This window comes from Chelonia mydas, chromosome 5, assembly GCF_015237465.2.
Source record: "Chelonia mydas isolate rCheMyd1 chromosome 5, rCheMyd1.pri.v2, whole genome shotgun sequence".
NCBI classification, from domain to species: domain Eukaryota; kingdom Metazoa; phylum Chordata; order Testudines; family Cheloniidae; genus Chelonia; species Chelonia mydas.
In genome coordinates, this window is record NC_051245.2 from 9,676,181 (window position 1) to 9,694,174 (window position 17,994).

The 17,994-nt window shown below is 39.6% G+C and overlaps 1 protein-coding gene across 8 annotated transcripts in view; it reads left to right on the top strand.

The window, feature by feature from the left end:
• PIK3C3 (phosphatidylinositol 3-kinase catalytic subunit type 3) overlaps positions 1-17,994 on the top strand; it is a 132,672-nt gene that overhangs the window by 49,462 nt on the left and 65,216 nt on the right. For all 8 annotated transcript variants that reach the window (XR_005225897.2, XR_006290845.1, XM_037902443.2 and 5 more), the window contains 7 exons: positions 400-490; positions 1,744-1,811; positions 5,756-5,861; positions 6,751-6,867; positions 9,859-9,990; positions 16,039-16,167; positions 16,540-16,609. Coding sequence is in view for 6 of the 8 variants with exons in the window: in XM_037902443.2 (XP_037758371.1) it covers positions 400-490; positions 1,744-1,811; positions 5,756-5,861; positions 6,751-6,867; positions 9,859-9,990; positions 16,039-16,167; positions 16,540-16,609 (713 nt within the window). In the remaining 2 variants the exon portion in view is untranslated. The remainder of the gene's footprint in view (positions 1-399; positions 491-1,743; positions 1,812-5,755; positions 5,862-6,750; positions 6,868-9,858; positions 9,991-16,038; positions 16,168-16,539; positions 16,610-17,994) is intronic.

Genomic DNA, 17,994 nt, shown 5'->3' on the forward strand with positions numbered 1-17,994 from the left:
TGATCAAGACTACGTGTTGATGATGTGGCCTGTTCCGGCACAAACCTTACTTCTCCTGATAGGCATAGTGAGAGAGCTTCACCACTGAAGCATCCTACTACACCATCTTGCTTGAAATAGGCTCTGCCAGCACTCTGATCATTTACGTGCTTGAAGTTTTCATGCTTAATTTTTTTACAACCACATTATAACTAAGTTTAGATTTTTCTGTAGGAATTAATGTTGCCACTGTTAGTTATCGAGCCTGTTTGGCTAATCATAGTCCATTCCTGTAGGTTTCCCAATCTAGTTAATATCCCTTGCAAATGGAATGTACACCATGGTTTTAGTTTTTTTTTAAACTGTTAATGTGATCCCAAATCCTAATTGTAAAACACGTGCTTCTTCTTTACTTTACAGCTCCCAGATCATAGCAAGTCCCCTTCCTCCTGTATCCTCCCCACCTCCTACTTCTAAAACAAAGGATTCTGCAGAGAGTGAAAACCTTGAAGTAAGTAAAACATGTTAGAGTTATTAACTAAGAAGTATGCAAGATGATAACTGAATGGGTATTTGTTTTATATTGGTCTTTATCCCATAGAATTTGGCTAATCTAAATATAACAAGTTCATAAGCTTGTTATGTTGTTTGACTGTTCCTGAAAGTACATTGCTGCATGGTCCAAAAGATAAGACTTTAGTTTTAACTCTTGCCCTGGGAATATAAATGTGTTAAGATGAAAATTTCAAGTGAACTAAATATAGATTACTTTATTAAGAAAATACTGATGGTTTTTCTGAATGTTTATATCCAAGTTGTTTATGAATACAGTCACACTAATAGGAATAGGTTAATGTTACATTATGTATATTTCTGTTAAGCACAAAGATCAGTACCGTTTGGTAAAGATAAAAATGAATGTAGAAAAACATAATGAGCATATAATATTACATTCAAGGTAACTTGACTGTGCCTACATATATTCTAGTCCCACCGTCCTGCACCGCAGAGCCCGCACCCCAGCCGGAGCCCGCACCCTCCAACCCCCACTGCAACCCCCCGCCCTAGCCCAGAGCTCCCTCTCGCACCCTGAACTCCACATTTCTGGCCCCATCCCAGAGCCCACATACCCCGCTGGAGCCTTCACCCGCCCCTGCACCACAACCCCCAATTTCATAAGCATTCATGGCCTGCCATACAATTTCCATACCCAGATGTGGCCCGTGGGCCAAAAAGTTTGCCCACCCCTGCTCTAGCAGAAGTTCCCTCCTTAGCCCTGGCAGCTTCCTTGCAGGCAGCTTCTTTCCCTGGGTTGGACTGAGTTTTCAAGTTCATCCCAGTTTTCAAGTTCATCCCCCTCCCGGCTGGGGGAGGGAGGGTGAAAACAACCCCTCCACTTCCTGGCTGGGGGGGTGGGTGGGGAGTGGTGACTCCAAACTCGCTGCTACTCCTGCTCTGCTAGCTCCAGCTGCCTTGGGCTGGCAGCACCAGTGTCTTCACCTCCTAGCTGTAAGTGGCTGCCCCACGGGTGGCAATGGGGACAGGCAGCCCAGATGTGCTTACCTTGAAGATGCAGTTATAGACACAGTAGAGTACTTGGGTTTTTTTGTTTTTGTTTTTGTTTGGGGAGGTCTCTGCTGCTGTGTGATTGGTTACTTCCGTTTTCACATGGTATCCAGTTGACCGTTCAGTCCGTAACTCTGGTGTTCCTATCTTTAAGGTTCTACTGTGTAACTTTTTTTTTTACTTTTTAATTTATTCCAGCAAGACCTTTGCACTTTCTTGATATCCCGAGCCTGCAAGAATTCCACACTGGCTAACTACTTATACTGGTATGTCAAGTCTTACTTTGTATTATAGTAGCACCGAGGGTCTCCAAATTTGAGATTAGGGTCCAATTGTGCAAGGTGCTATACAGACACAGAATAAAAGCTAGTCCTTGCCCTGAGGAACTTAATATCTAAATTTGAGACAGATGCAACAGTGGGTTTAAATAAACAAAAGGAGGGATGAGGATTACACAGTGTGCAGTTACATAGTATAAAGATGGCAGTCACTAGTTTATAGAGTAACAAATGTGTATGCATATGTCTCTAGATAAAGTGAGAGCATTATATTTGCAATGATCAAAATACAATTTTAAATTCTCACTTTATGGTCTACAAGTGTCATTCAACTGGAATAAATAAACACTGTAATTCAGTTTTGGATTGTCATAATTTTTTGGCTTTCATAGCAATCTGTCTATAGCACTCAGTTCGTGCACTGTATTCTAGCACTTAATAAAATGCATAACTGGCATAAGGCACTGTAAACCTGTTGTGCTAAACTAAGACTTGCTTTATTAGCTATCACGGATGAGTACCATAGGATATCTAAATAAGACAGTGCTGCAAATGGTTCCCCCTCCCCCCCCCCCCCCTTTATGAATGACCTATAGTTGTGATGCCTTGTCCAGGTGATTGAAGTTTTGCACTTAAATCACTGCACTAAATATGTACCCAGGTTTTATAATTCTGTATGTCATTAATTGAAAATGGTTATCAGTAGTATGCTGTAACTAGTACTAATATGCTATGAACAGCACATAGGGTTGGAAATGAAAGGGGTGAATTAAAATACATTGTCCAAAATGGTGTGCCAAAAAACTGACTTATTCTGACGGTGCTTCCAGTTGTAAATCCATCCTCGCAAAATATCTCCTTGTTTTCCCTCTCACATACAATATTTAAATTTAAAAATATTAATCAAATGGAAGCATGATTTACTACAACACATGGTGAACATGCCAGCATACACTCTTTTTCTCTGTCATAGCCTAGAATATTTGTTTAAATTAAAAATATAATGGGATACTTTTCTGAAGATAAGGAACTACAAGCGTGATTAGTGGGAATAGAAGTTAAATATTTGGTCTGGTCAAACATTCTTGTTTATTTAAGTAGAAATAACTTAGTCTAGCTTCGCTCACTTAATTGTGTGGTTCATTTCACAGTCATTACTGAAGCTTTTGCATTTTTCCAATTACATAAAACCCAAAACATTTTCATACATGCAAGATTGTGTGCGGCTTGTATCACTAGAGAATACAAGTACATTGCATTCTGAAACTTGGAACAAACTTTCTTCTTCCTAACTCATTCAGTCAACAAACTGTCAAGCTCACTCAAAACACTCTTGCCTTCTGACCACAAAATCAACTAATTTATTCTTTCTTTTCCTTTCAGACATCTCAATTTCTCAGTGACAAAATCCAAATGTCACAGCTACAGTTTGATCTGGCATAGCCATAAATCCTTTTGGCTGCTGATCAATTACGTTTTTCAGCTAACCAGACTCAGCACGAGCTTAAAACAATCAATAGAAAAATTCAGTAATCCTTGAAACTCCGGCATCACATTCATATTACTGTGATGCTAGAGCCATTCCTGTACTTTTTCATGTTTGTGCATAGATGACTAAAACTATGTTTTGTGTATGCACCATCTACTGAGGCATATGATATCAGGCCTTTGGGCCTGCCTCTCGAGAAGTTAGAGAGACACCATGTAGTACTTTCCTTTGCAAAGAAAGATGAGATAAAGGCATATTTTAATGCATTTCTTTGCATTTTCCCTATTCCCCTTCGCTTGTTGAGTACATAAGCTTTGAAAATATACATGAGAAGCTGTCAGACTTCATTTCCTCTGTAGTAAGATCTAAATTCGTAGCCTTAAAAAAGGCTATCCTACTAGTAATCACTGCTGCAAGAGTAAGAGAGCTTTGGAAATGACTTTTGGTTAGCTATAGGATTTATCAAAATTATAGCCCTTGTGAAATACAGGTATTTGTCTGGATACTGAATGTATTTCACATTTTGTTATGAATTTGTAAATTAGTTTAGAACGATGTATCGCAGACAAGCTTGATGGAAAATTCACACTTGATATGTAGCAAGCTCTTGAATCAATTTGAAGAGAGAGCCCACGACAGCAGATTATCTAATGGATTGTGCAGTTTCCTGCAGTTGATTTTCTACATTGAGAAGAGACCATTTTGATATGTTCTTCTATAGCTACCAAATTTAGATATTAATCCCTATCTACTCAAAACATGCTTTTCAATCCAGAAATGTAGCTAGGTCATACAATCCTCTGCACCTAGTCCTTATATCCATGTGCAGCTTTGTCAACTTTTGCATAGTTTTGTCTTGGGAATGGAATTGCAGCTCCATTTTTGAATTGGCTCAAGTTGTCACCTCGTTTCCTCCTTTCATCTCCCATGCTGTTAAATGAATTTTTCTCTTTCGGGTGCCTGGCACAGTGTTTAATTTGCGCCAGGGCTTGCCAGGGTTGAGCCCTGACACCGCTGGGCTTGGCAGTTCATAGCCCCGGCACCTCTGGGCTTGCTGTATCTGTTATGAATGTAAAAAAATTGCTTGAGCCCCAGCACCTCTTTCATTACAAATTAAGCACTGACTGGACAGTAGTTGTCCCAGCATATAACCAGTTTCAGTGATCTAAAATGGAAACAAAGTATATGTTGCATAAGATAGGTAGAAACGTAATTGTTCAGCAGAGCATAAAATCAACTAGACTTAATATTAGGAAAAGTGTAGTTAGCTCGGCTCTCAGATTTATTCCTTTGGTTTAATTTGTAATCAACATTCTTGTCAGCACTCCTCAAACTTGCTATGGGCTCTCTCAGTATTTAAAAACCCAGTTATCCAATCAGTAACAAAAATATTCTGCCCATGCACCTCTGATGTTGGAGGAGGTGTTCCATTGAGCCTGTATAGTGCCTAACATGTTGGAGCTCCAGTCCTGGGGCACCACCGTAAGGTAAGCAGAAAGGTAACTGTCACAGCCTGGGTGGAATTAGTCCATAACGTCTGTGAAGACTGATTAGGTTCACTACATTTGCATAGTCACTTGACCTAATCCAAACCAAGCATTAGAAAATGTAATGTATTCAGTTAGATATTAAATAGCCCCGCCTAGAATACGCACAGTTGTATGTATTGTGCTATATTATATCTCAGAGGATAGAAGGAGGATAATTGACAAACCGCCTGTTTTGGTTAGCATTACTTTATCGTTTATAAGTGAAATTATATTTCTATGCTGCATATGAAATAACCTATAAGGTCAATCAGAGTAAGAACCACACACAATTTACCAAAATAAGGCATAAAATTAAAAATGATTGTAAAATATTGTTCTCTTCTCTGGCTGAGGCCTCTAGTCTGGTGGTCCTTTAAAAAATGAACAGTAACCTCTTTGCAAAGCCATGCTCTGGGATCACTCAAGTATTCTTCCACCCCAATTGCTGATGGAACATGCAGTGACAATGCATTGGGCGGGGGAGAATGGGGGTTCAGGAGGTTGTTTGCACTGCCATTTTGTAGCACTCAGATTAGGAATGGGTAATAGAGCAGTGGGAATGGTGGAAATACACCTCTCAATGAGTGGTAGGACAAATGATTAGTGTAGATGGATATGCAATGGGGCAGAGGTGTGTGTCTGGCATACCCATCCATACTTGCTCCGTTTGAGTGCTACCGCTCTGTCTTAAGTGAAAGTAAATCTCAAGTGTTTCAAGTACTCCATATATCAGTGGAAAGACCCAGGGTGTCTGTCCCTGATACTGCTACCTGAAGGTTCAGGTTTTGCCCTGAATCAAGTAAAGATTAGTTTTGCTGTAATTGCAGATCTTTATTACACAGCTGTAGTACTGCACAGGTAAGTGATTTGTGTTGCAGAAGGACAACCTAACTGAGATTGTTTTTGTGTTAAAGGTATGTAATAGTGGAATGTGAAGACCAAGACACTCAGCAGAGGGATCCAAAAACTCATGAAATGTACCTAAATGTGATGAGACGGTTTAGTCAGGCTCTATTAAAGGTAACCGATCCCTTAGGTAATGAAAGATTAAGCAGTTTGCAGGTATTTGCTTTCTTTAAAAAGACATTAGTTTCCTATGATGCCATAGCTTAAGCATTGCAGTCTGCCAAACCCCTACTTCTCCCTGGAATTAATTTGATCTGCTGTAAATGGTGTAATTTTAGTTCAGAACAAATGAATGCAACTATCAAGGGAAGTATTTACCTTTCTCTATTTGTTGCTTTTCAGGTAAAATGTAAACTGACTTTTCATATCATGCTTGCCTGTAGACCCCTTTGCATCTGGCAGTGAATGTCTGATATTTTTGGGGAATATTTGGTCCTGCTTGACAAACTGGAGGCTGGATCACTAGCCTTTGCTGAATCAAGAAGCAGTGCCAATCTGTGTGTCAGCAGCAGAGGGTGCTGATGTAGTGAAAAAGGGTCCTTCTCCTGAGCTATAGTTCATAACATCTGGCATATATGTACAGAGTTAGCTGGCTTAAGTCTAACAGTCAGGTATCTTTCATTGCATTTTACTTCACATCTCATTAATGCTGCTTCAAGGTTTTATGTGACTTAGGAAGTACAAAGGCATATTTCACATGCGAGAATCTTCGTGAAGCTTACTTCCCCCCCTGTGAATTAGTTTGTCATGCATGAATGTTTACCACTCAAATTATTATTGTTGATGTAAATGGAAGTGCACTGAAAGGTCAGATAACTGATTGCCAGCTATGGCAATTCTGATTACATTTTACAGAAAATACTGTGCTTTGAATGAACTCTGAAATGAAAGATAATTGATCTTTTTTATTGGGAAATTTAGCTAGACTAAGAATAAATGTACAAATTTCAGATGTAATTATGGAACAAAGACCTAATTTTCTGTTTCTTTTTCATTCACGTAGGGTGATAAATCTGTCAGGGTTATGCGTTCTTTGCTGGCAGCGCAGCAGACATTTGTAGATCGACTGGTTCATCTAATGAAGGCAGTGCAGCGTGAAAGTGGGAATCGTAAAAAAAAGGTAAATGCAGGAATAAAAAATTTTGTGGTTAAAATTTTAGAGTAGGGTATTAGTTTTCACTGGAAACTTTTGCTAAGTTGTGTAACAAGATATTCTGAATTTTTCTAATGTCTTATCTAAGTTAAGCATATATGCTAATATGCAGTGTATGTGTTTTGGTTAGACTGAAGTATTTTAGCTCTTTTGGCTTTTTTTGCTTTGAGCTATTCTAGTTCTGTTTGTTTGGGTTTTTTTGGTCACCTTTTTGGAAACACACATGGAAGACTCAAATTTCTGGGAAATTTTTTCTCAAAGATGCTTTTTGATCAATTTATTTTTCCTCTCTAATTTATACAACTATAACTGTCTTGTACCCTCTGGAAGGTATATTCAGAGTAGCGCTTTGGCTCTATGGGTACATCTACACAGCAGCTGGGCAGTGTGATTCCTACCTCAGGTAGATGTACATGCACTAGGTCTGCTTGAACTAGTGTCTAAAAACAGTGTGGTCATGGCAGCTGCCTGAATGCAATTCTGCCTGACCCTCTCTCCGGGTATGTACTTGGGTAGCTTATGTTTTGAGTTTTTTAGACAGGGTTTTTTACGCCTTTCTTAGCTATTAATTGTGGTATATTTACTGTGTCAGTAGTTTATCTATTTTTCCCCTTTCACCCTTTGGTGAGTGGAGTTAGAAACCGATGGGTTTTTTTTGTTGTATACTTTAGTCTTTTTGTTCCTGTGTTTTTGAGACATTTGACTGTATGCCATATTCATTCTATTCATTTTATCTTTGTTACTGCTTGTGTCCTTCAGTCCTTCAATAGCATCGTTAGTACCAGTTTCACCACCTCCTTTCTCCCCCAAAAATGTTGTGCTGAAAATTTCATTTCCTTATTGTAGGACCCATTTTCCATAGCATGTACTAAATTACTTTTTAATACAGATTTGTGCCTGAGATTTTCATATACATTTACATGGAAAAGTGTGAATGTGGTATAGCAGCAGCAAGACACTGGAAACCACCATAATCCTAAATACTAATATAGATTGAGACATATAGACTTCGTAATCTGATTTTAGACTAATCATTAAATATTGCTATCATCTCCTCCTTAATCCACCAGAAAATCTGGATAAGAATCAGGATCTTGCTAAGAAAAAACAAACTTTGCATTGTAGCTGAGCTTTCAGAGATCTTGGATACACACTGAAAATGTCTGAACTTTATTACAAATATTAGCTGAAGAGCTTGATACTATATGTTCCAATCTCTATAGTGTTTTTTAGGATCCAAGTATTTATGGCATATGAGTTAAAATGAACAAAAACAACACAACAACTCCCTTTTTATATGTTTATTGGTTCTTTATACCAATATTCAACAAGGAGCTTTAATCTTCTGTGAGGTCAGTGGCTCCTTTCTAGATTCATGATCTCTTCCATAATTTAATTTTGAGTCTTGGATATTTTTAATATGCATTTATAACTTCCATCAAACCTGTTAAGTTGAATTTATTTGAATGAACACACACACTCTGTTTATCCAGAAAAAGGAATATATTTAGTCATGCTTTGTGTGATTGTATCTATAATACATAAAGGGGAAAATACATTATGAAAATTGGGTAATATGCATATGTTCTTGAAATGTGCTTCTGGCCTATAATCTATCCTACACATAAACCACAGAGAAACACTTGCAAGATGCATCGTATATAGTAATTGCCGACATATTTCTATATAACTCAAATGTATGGGTTCGGGCTATCATCTGGCCTGCAGCAACTGGCCGTTGTAAATATGCCCAGGGGTGTTTGAGCTAATATAGTGGACCTATGCCCCTCCGCTTTGCCTCTGGCTGGCGTTAAAATCAGTGGAATCTGCTGCATCTCTCTTCACTTCTTGTCTATTCTGTGCATGGTTGGCAGGAGGAAATAGGGCGGCTGTTGAGCATTTGGTGAATAAGTTCTTTATTATATAGGCTATTAGGTAAATAGTTCTGACTGAATTGCAGTTTTAAAAATGTGTGCAGTGTTGATTATTTTAAAATATAGTAGATTCAATATTATAAATGTAGGGCCAGCTCCTACAGTGAGATTGTCGCAGGCTTTTATCACCACGAGTGAACCCTTTGAAGTCAGCAGGGCTCCATACAGGTGCAGGGCTCCATCAGTATAATTCCAAGTGCAGGATCATATCCTAGAGCAGTGAGACTCAGAGTGTGGCTTGTGAGCCGCAAGTGGCTCTTTAATGCATCTTCTCTGGCTCTTTGAAGCACATGATATAAAACACTGTGTGATTTAATTATTAACCAGTCTAAGTTATTAATCAGGATGCTTTTATCATGTTATTAACCAATTAGGTTATCAACGTGCACTAAGTTTATTAACTTATTTGCTGTGAGAATTATATAAAAGTAAATATTTCCCCCATCATACGGTTTTAAATATGAATAGTTCTATAATAACTGAAACAATGAATTCACACTACTATTGCTCTTTTGGGTAATGTTGATCACTAATTTGACTCCTGAACCCCTGAGATCTGAGTATCACTGTCCTAGAGCATGAACAGACCTTGTATAAGAGAATGAAAGACCTCTATTAATGTGGAAAACCAACACTCCTTCATAGGGGCATGTAACCAATTCACAAAAATACAAAGAAATTATTGGAAGGTTACTATCCCTGACACAACTAAACCTGCATGTATTTCTATGACTGGCTTTGAACTGGGTGTAGAATATCCGATTATTTTGCCTGTTCTGCAATTTTTTTTTTAATTTCACCTTGTGCTAAAGATGGATGTTACATTGCTTTGAAGGCATAAAGTGCTTTATAAATGCTATATTATATGGATATACATCTGCTTTTTTGTTACTGCACATTTTTATACCCAACTATATAAATATTTTTGCAAAGGTTGTTCTCATGCTTTTCCATCTGTATTTCTTTTAAACTCCATTTGCATTTTCATCTAATTGGACTTTTGGGTTTTTACTCTTTTTTTTAGAATGAGAGGCTACAGGCATTACTTGCAGACAATGAGAAGATGAATTTATCAGATGTGGAACTTATTCCTCTTCCTTTAGAGCCTCAGGTGAAAATCAGAGGAATAATCCCAGAGACAGCTACACTGTTTAAGGTAAATGGGAGAGGTCTTCCATTGAATAAGTGAGTTACAATTAAACCTTAATTTTTGAAATACTAACATAAACGTTACCTTGAAAAACTACTTGCTATTGAATTTGTCAAATAAGCTTTGTGCTCCTGAAATTGAGAGGCTAATATCACTGAATTTAGTGGGGCAAGTGCACGATCAAAATATCTGTACCCGAGTGCAACCAATGCTTAAGTGGCATTTTGGTCTAAAAGACTGTATCCTCTACTCTTTCCTTATGAAATGCTGTGAGTGTGTGCATACTAATTGGCCACAATACTGTAAGCAATGGAGTTGACGTAGAGAGATGGGCTTTACATTTTGTTCTGAGCGGGGTGAGATCCATGAACATTTTGATATTCAGACAGGACTTCCCTATCTGAGGGCTAGCTACTAAGAGATCAGAGCCAGCACAACAATGGTCCACCATCCATTCTATATGACTTATTAAAAATCCATGATCAACAGAGTCAAACCTTGCTGACAGACTGTTTGTTATGAACTGGGTGCAAATGGGTGTATAACTTATGTGTCTGCCAAAATTCTGCGTAAATCACGAAGATGTGCATCTTCCTACAATCTTCCAGCACCTCACCTTCTCTGGCCACACTGTAGACTTTTCTCCATGTGTGCATTTGTGTTTTCTTCAGAATAGAGAGTTACTCCGCTTTCTTTCTTCCTTCTTCATTGCCTTTGCCTTGTCTGATCATTTGGGGTTGGTGGTTGTTGTTGTTCATTTTCAAGCATTCTTGTCAAGTGTCTTCTCCATGCTGATACGAGCCTTCTTCGTGTCCTCCTTCAGCATCACAAACCAACTTTTCTAAGTCTTCCTCGTGGTCTTTATCCTGTGACTACTAGCTTTTGTACTCTGGCCAACATATACCACATCACTTCATCTCACGTGTCTAGCCATCTCAGTTTATGCTCCCTCTGCTTTTCCTCAATGGGGCAACCTGCATTGTGGTTTGTACCATTTCATTGTGTAGCCTATCGGCACTGGCGTCCAACTGAGCATACTCATTTCAGGAGTGTGAAGCAGTTGTTCTTTCTTCTTCATTGGCCAGCATTCTGACCTATACATCATGGCTGACCTAATCACGAACTTATACTCTTTGTTCTTTAGTTTACTTGGCATATTCTTGTTGCAGAGATTTCCCTTCAACTTTATTTTTAATTTGCAGACCCCTAAAATTTTTTGAATGGAGGTGTGGACCCCTTTGGAAATCTTGTACATAGTCTGTGGACCTCCGGGGTCCACGGACCACAGGTTGAAAACCACTATTCTATGGTAATGACAACCTTTCACAAACATCTTAAACATATTATATGGACCTCCAGAGATCTGTGGACCACAGGTTGAAACTACTGGTTTACACCAAGCACTTTTCATGTGGCTACTAACATCTGCATTTACCTTCCCATCATGACTCAACACTGTGCCAAGATATTTAAATTGTTGCACAGATTTTAACTCTACGCCATCTAATTTTACTGGGTTCTCATTATCTCTCAACAAAGCATCATATGTATTCCATCTTTTTTTGGCTGATTCGTAAACCATTTTCTTCTAATGCAGACCTCCATAGTCATAGCCCCCTTTCCAGTTTGTATTATCTTCTTGGCGCAACATATTGTCATTGTTACAAAGCATGCCCCAAGGAGCTTTTCCCCTGATGTCCTGTGTCAAGGTATCCATTATAATCACAAACGTGAATGGACTTAAGGCTGATCCTTGATGTTGATCTGCCATCATGGTGAATGACTCACTGTAGCTGCAGCTGCTTCTCACTACCCTTGTACATGGCCATGATAGTCTGAAGGTATGTCTCCAGCAGATTATGCCACAGCAGGTGCCATCATAATAATTCTCTAGGAACTTTGTCATAAGACACCTCTTATTCTAAACGCAATTCCTTGTGTTTCTCCCTGCGCTGCTTCTGCAACACTCAGGCTGCAAACACTGCATCCATTGTTGACCGTCCTGGCATACACCTGAATTGGTGGTGGTTTACTTGGTGCTCCAGCTCCTCCCACAGTCTTTATAATTCTTGCAGGCATTTCATCGGGTGAATCATTAACTTGATGGGTTGGTAATTACTACATTCTTGAACATCTCCTTTATGCTTAAAAATAGGGACGAATTTTCAATTTTCCAGTGTGGTGAATTAAGGTGAGAAAGTTTGTCATCATAACCATGGTCTGTTGCTTTAAATGCCTCAATTGGTACACTATTCGGTCCCTCTGCCTTGCCATGTTTCATCTTGAGCAATGTCTGAGTCTCCACCAGGATGGTAAATCTTGTAAGGTTGTTGCTTGTGCATAGTTTCCTCAGTGGTTTCTTTACATTCTCTTTACTGAGCAGTTTCTCATAAACCTACTGCCACCTCCTAATGACATCACACTCTTCCACCAGTGCTCTTCTGTTTTCTTCTTTAATCCACTTCACAGTTCCCAAGTCTCTGTGCTTCTTTGCCTAATCTTGGGTAATCTATATATTCCTTTCCCTCCTTCCTTCCATAGTAGTCCTGTGTAAAAGACTTTAAGCACCTGACCCTTAGCTTCTGTAACTGCTCTTTTGTTGTTGTTTTTTTTTTGCTGTTTTCTTTACCAGCTTGTATTCCTCATAATTGTCTACCATTCCTACTCTCTGCCATCATTTACACCTTTCCTTCTTCTTTACAGATTCTTGTACATTGTTTGACCACCACTATGTCCCCTTGCAATGAACTTTCCCTGCTTTTGTTTGGCTACATCCAGCTTGTGAATAGTCTGTAATGTGTTTGGATATTTTCCCCCAAACCTCTTTGGTATGATTGTGGTCAGTTTGATCGTTGCCCGAACTCAGTAGAATCTTTGTCCTTATATCTCAGACTAACTTCCCTTTCCGCAAGGCTCTACCTCTGTTCCACAACTCATCTTTTGTACCCCACTAGCCTTTTCACCCAGAAGTCAATTGCACAGCAATATAAATTGCTTATGATTTGCTCTCCTGGCATCAGTTTAGTCTCACATTTTTAGGTTACTTCCTTACAAGAGGAAGAGATCTAAAAATGTGAGAGAGGCTAAACTCAACCCAGGAGAGTTATTTACAAACAATTGACCTCGGACCTGTTGGTACCACACTCGTGTGTAATTAAGTACTCTTCCCTCTTTACAATGTATCTATTGGTAATAATCAGGCTACGGGCTCTGGTTAACTCTAAGATAGCGCCACCGGCTTCATTTCTGGTTCCAAAGTCTCATCCTCCATGACATCATTGTAGTCGTCACTGTGTTCTCCTACATGTGTGTGGAGGTCTGCTCCAATAATCAAGTACTCTGCTTGTGGAACTTCACTTGTCACTGGGTTCAGCACTATCTGGAATTCTGCCTTCTCCTCAGTCACACAACCAACCTGTGGTGCATATCCGAATAAAAAACCACAAATATTTGTTCTCTGCTCCAGGGCTTTGGAGCGGAGCCTGGAGCTGGAGCGTGGAGCACCTCCCAAGCAGTGGAGCTGCAGGGGTTTTTGCTGGAGCTGGAGTGGAGCCGGAGCACAGATCCAAAGCCCTGCTCTGCTCAGTACTATTCTAACTTTCATTGACCAGTTACTCTTCTTTAGGATGACCACTACCTTGTCCTATAATAATTCTGCTACAATTATTCCTACTCTGTTCCTCCTTGCTACTGAGCCACAATACGTTATCTTGTAACCATCTCCAGTGTTTATGGATTTTGACCACTTCCATTTTGTTTCTTGTATGCAGGCAATATGCACTCTCCTTCTTTTCAGTGTCTCAGCTACTTCTCTTGATTTCCTAGTCATTGTTTCCACATTCCGTGAAGCCAAACATAATTCTTGGGCTTGCTTCTTCAGCTGCATGTGCCCTTAATGGGGTGGCCTTTTCATATTTTCCACAGCTGTCTGGTGAAGTGGTTGCACGTTGCTTCCAGGGGATGCCATAGCATTCTAGTGATATGGTCCCTGAAGACAAAGACCCATAGAGCATATGTGTTTGGCACACTTCCCAGCACACTTTTACAAACTGGCTGGCCACGCCTGATGTTCTTGGGTTGAAATCAGAGTCCGTTATCCAAGGTGGACTAGATTGAATGAGCCTCACCTGCCCAGAGCAATCTGGTTATAAGGTGCCAGATACTCGCCGTTCACACTCCCATTTTCAACTAAGAACAACTCTGCCATGAGAAGGCAAGTAGTAGTTGAGCTGTCAGAGGCTATACGTTATGCTAATCAGATGAGGCATTTTCTTGGCAATGAGAGCTCACCCCCAAAGCCACCTAAACTATGACTGCTCCTTAGAAGGCGCTGTCTTTCTACAGCTACACATAAAACTAGAGGTGGGGTTAGGGAGATCTTTACAAGTCAAAATAGCAAGCTCTTTAGCCGGGATAAGAATGACCTTGTCCCAACAGACGTACCCACTGTTTAGGAGAGGACAAGGAGCTATCTGCATCTGAGGTTCACGCTACTCCTGTAGTAGTTGGTCTGTCGGGCAGTCACCTTCCTCTCTGACACAGCTCCAAAGCACTGCAGAACCCTTAGCTGATCCTGGCAAACTAATCACCTATTGTTTGGAGAGCAATTTGTCTTGCAACAAAAGCTTTGACAGATGGTTGTTGTTCACCCATAGCACGCTGAATCTTTGTGGGAATGTAATGCTTAATTGTCTAGACAGATTCTGGATCATGTAGCAGAGCAGGTACTTTAGCAATGTATTGGAAGTCAGCCTTTGACACGAGGTGGTGGTTTTCTTTTCAATTTAAAAGAGAAAAACCATAACAAAGCAAGATTGGGAGGTCCAGCATGGTCCTATTTAAAGCAAGCAAGATACATATAATTCATGACCTGCCCAAAAGAGAGCCAGAATTTAGATCCAATCTTTCAGTAGGTGCCATTGGTGTCCAAGTGCACTTTGAGAAGATGGTGGCCACTCAGTTCTATCTCTTCCCCCGAGAAAGAGGTTGGAGACTAGTCAGTAACTAGTAAACTCAGCAGAACCAGAAAAAATGTCCTTGAGGAAGGATGGGGCCTCTGTGCTTTTGAGTCTAAGTAACATCTTTTGGCTTCAGTCATAGCTTTTCTCTACAACCTCATTCAGTCCTTGTGTAGAAGAATAAGGAGCTATATTTTTCAGAAAAAAAGTAAGTATCGGTAGAAGATGTGAAAACCACTGCCTCAGAGCACTTACTGCAAACAGCTCTCGTGAAATTGATCCATTAAAAGTCTCCCTTGTGTACCTGATTTTTATTTCACTTTTGTTTGAGGCCTCACTTGATGAATTACAGTAGATAAATTTATTCATGTAGATAATTGATCTTCAGCTCATTTTATGAGGGGTGAAACTGCAAACAGAATTAAATTAGTTCTTTTAAAAAAAAACATTTAAATTTGTTACTTTTGCTTAATTAATTGAGAAAGCAGTTAATTGGTTTGAAAATGTCCTATCCCTATCATTTCTTTAACATTTATAATGTAATTATTGAGTTTTCCTATGGGTTTTTTTTTCTGGTCAGTTTAAAATGTTTTGCTCCTTTTATATGGTGCTTCGAAGTTTGAATCAGATGTGCGCAAACTTAATTTCTGCATTTTCCCCTAATTAAAGAGGATAGAATGATTTAATTTATTTTTACCAGGATCCATTTGATTTGTCTTACTACTTCTCTCAGATTTCTCACGGAGTGCTATGTCCTCTGTGGATGAATGGAATCTAGAAATTATATAAAAACTGGAAGTTCTGTGGTCAAACTTTTGCTAAGTGGGGGCAGTATGTTCTTGATGCAGAGTCATGGACTATGGAACACAATATTAGAGTGCCAAATGAGCCCTACTGGAGCAGCCTTCAGAGCCTATTGCAAAATCCACCATTTTGCAGATGTATTAGGCTAGAAGGCTAAAAAGCAAATGAGAGAAGCAATTATAAATGAATTTACTCACATGTAGAGAAGAATTCTCAACTTAGATTTGTCCCAGTGAAGTTGAGTATTCAGTTTGTTCCAGTGTACTGTTTCATGGCAAATTTCTTTTTCCAGAGTGCCCTAATGCCTGCCCAGTTATTCTTCAAGACAGAAGATGGAGGCAAATATCCTGTAATATTTAAACATGGTGATGATTTACGTCAAGATCAACTTATTCTTCAAATTATTTCACTCATGGACAAGGTGATGAACGTTAATCAAGTGTTTCTTAATCTCACTATTAAACATCTGTTTTATTGTTTATACAAGCTGAGGAAATTTCTCTTGGTTAAAACCCAGAAAACAGAAGATATTAATGCAGCTTAATTCAGTACTCTTTTACTGTAGCTGTTACATTCCAAAAAATTCTAGTCCTTACAAATATTGTTTAATGTCCTCTGTGGACAAAGAAGAAACGAGCAATCAGACTTTCACTTATGCCTTATGACAGATCTGAACTAAGTTTCCTCAAAAGGGAATAAGTTACTGTATTAAACCACAGCACAACCTAGCCTCTTTTAAAAAAATGTTTGATTATTTTTAACTGTTCCACTCATGTTTGTGTTTTCTTTCCAGCTGTTACGTAAGGAGAATCTGGATTTGAAGCTGACACCATATAAGGTGCTGGCTACTAGTACAAAGCATGGTAAAGTTATTTCTTTAAAAAAAAAAAAAAAAAAAAAAAACACTGAAAATAATCAGGTATTTGTCTTCCTCAGTTTCACTTACCTGGATGCAGACATTCTCTAACTCAGGCTTCTTGTTAGTGTCACAGGAGGGTACAGCTGACTTCAGGTTGTAAGATTTCTTTATAACAAACTTGGGAAACTTGCTTAAAAGCAGATTAGTGTTTATTCTTTACCTTCTATTTCCCCTCTCCAGCTTTACTGTCAAGTGCTTGTTTTGCCTCACCTAGTGCCAAATTGTGAAATACTGGTTGTCATTGTTTCAGAGCTAGCTGCACCTCTGTTCCCTCTCTGATCTTTGAGGATATTTCTACACAGCAATAAAAAAAAAAAAATGGTGGCATGGCTGTGGCTGGCCCAGATCAGCTCACCTGGGCTTGTGGGGCTCGGATTGCGGGGCTAAAAACTGCAGGGTAGTCATTCGGGCTTGGGCAGGGACCAACAAAAAGTAAAGATGTTACGTTATGAAATGCACTCCAGTACCTTATTTTGACAAGTGTTGAGATTTCACTGAGTAATAGTAAATGTACTGTGTTATGCTTAGTAAAACTAGTTAAATCTCCATAATCTCCATAGGAGACCTTACAACTAAATTTAGGATGAAAACTAGTAAGTTCTTCTAGTGATGATCCCTATATGGATTCCAGACATGGGTGTGCATGCGCGCCATGTGCAAAAGCTATAAGTGGACGTGCAGGTCGATGCTGTTCCAGTTCCATCTTACCACCGTGTGGCCAGAGTCGGAACCCCTGTTCCTTGCTGCTCTTAGGTCTGCTAAGAGAACTCTTATCTGTTTATTCTCATCTGTATATAATTGTTAGCATGTTCTCGCTGGATATAGTAGTTCTTGTACAATTTTAGAGTAGCAGCCGTGTTAGTCTGTATTCGCAAAAAGAAAAGGAGGACTTGTGGCACCTTAGAGACTAACAAACTTATTTGAGCATAAGCTTTCGTGAGCTACAGCTCACTTCATCGGATGCCTTCAGTTTTAGTTATTTAGGCTCCCCTATCAGACTTCTTCCCCGGGAGGGGAGACAGTACCTCCTCTCCCCACACCCCTGGGATTATGCCCCGACAAGCCAGCTTGAAGAACTGTGCTTTGTGCCCGCTCTTCTTCTCCGTGAGCGTCAAGCACCAGCAGTGTCTCGGTGAAGTCTACATCCTCATCCACTGTTCCATCTGCTGCTCATTCCTGGCTCGGACTCAGGAGGGTAGGGAACTTCGCCTCCGCGTGTTCCTCATGGAGGAAGCTATGTATGCAGTTGGATTCACCGGGAATGGTACCCATCAATATTGGTGAGTGACCCTCTGGCTTTCTCCCGCCTACTGGAACCCTCCGTACTGC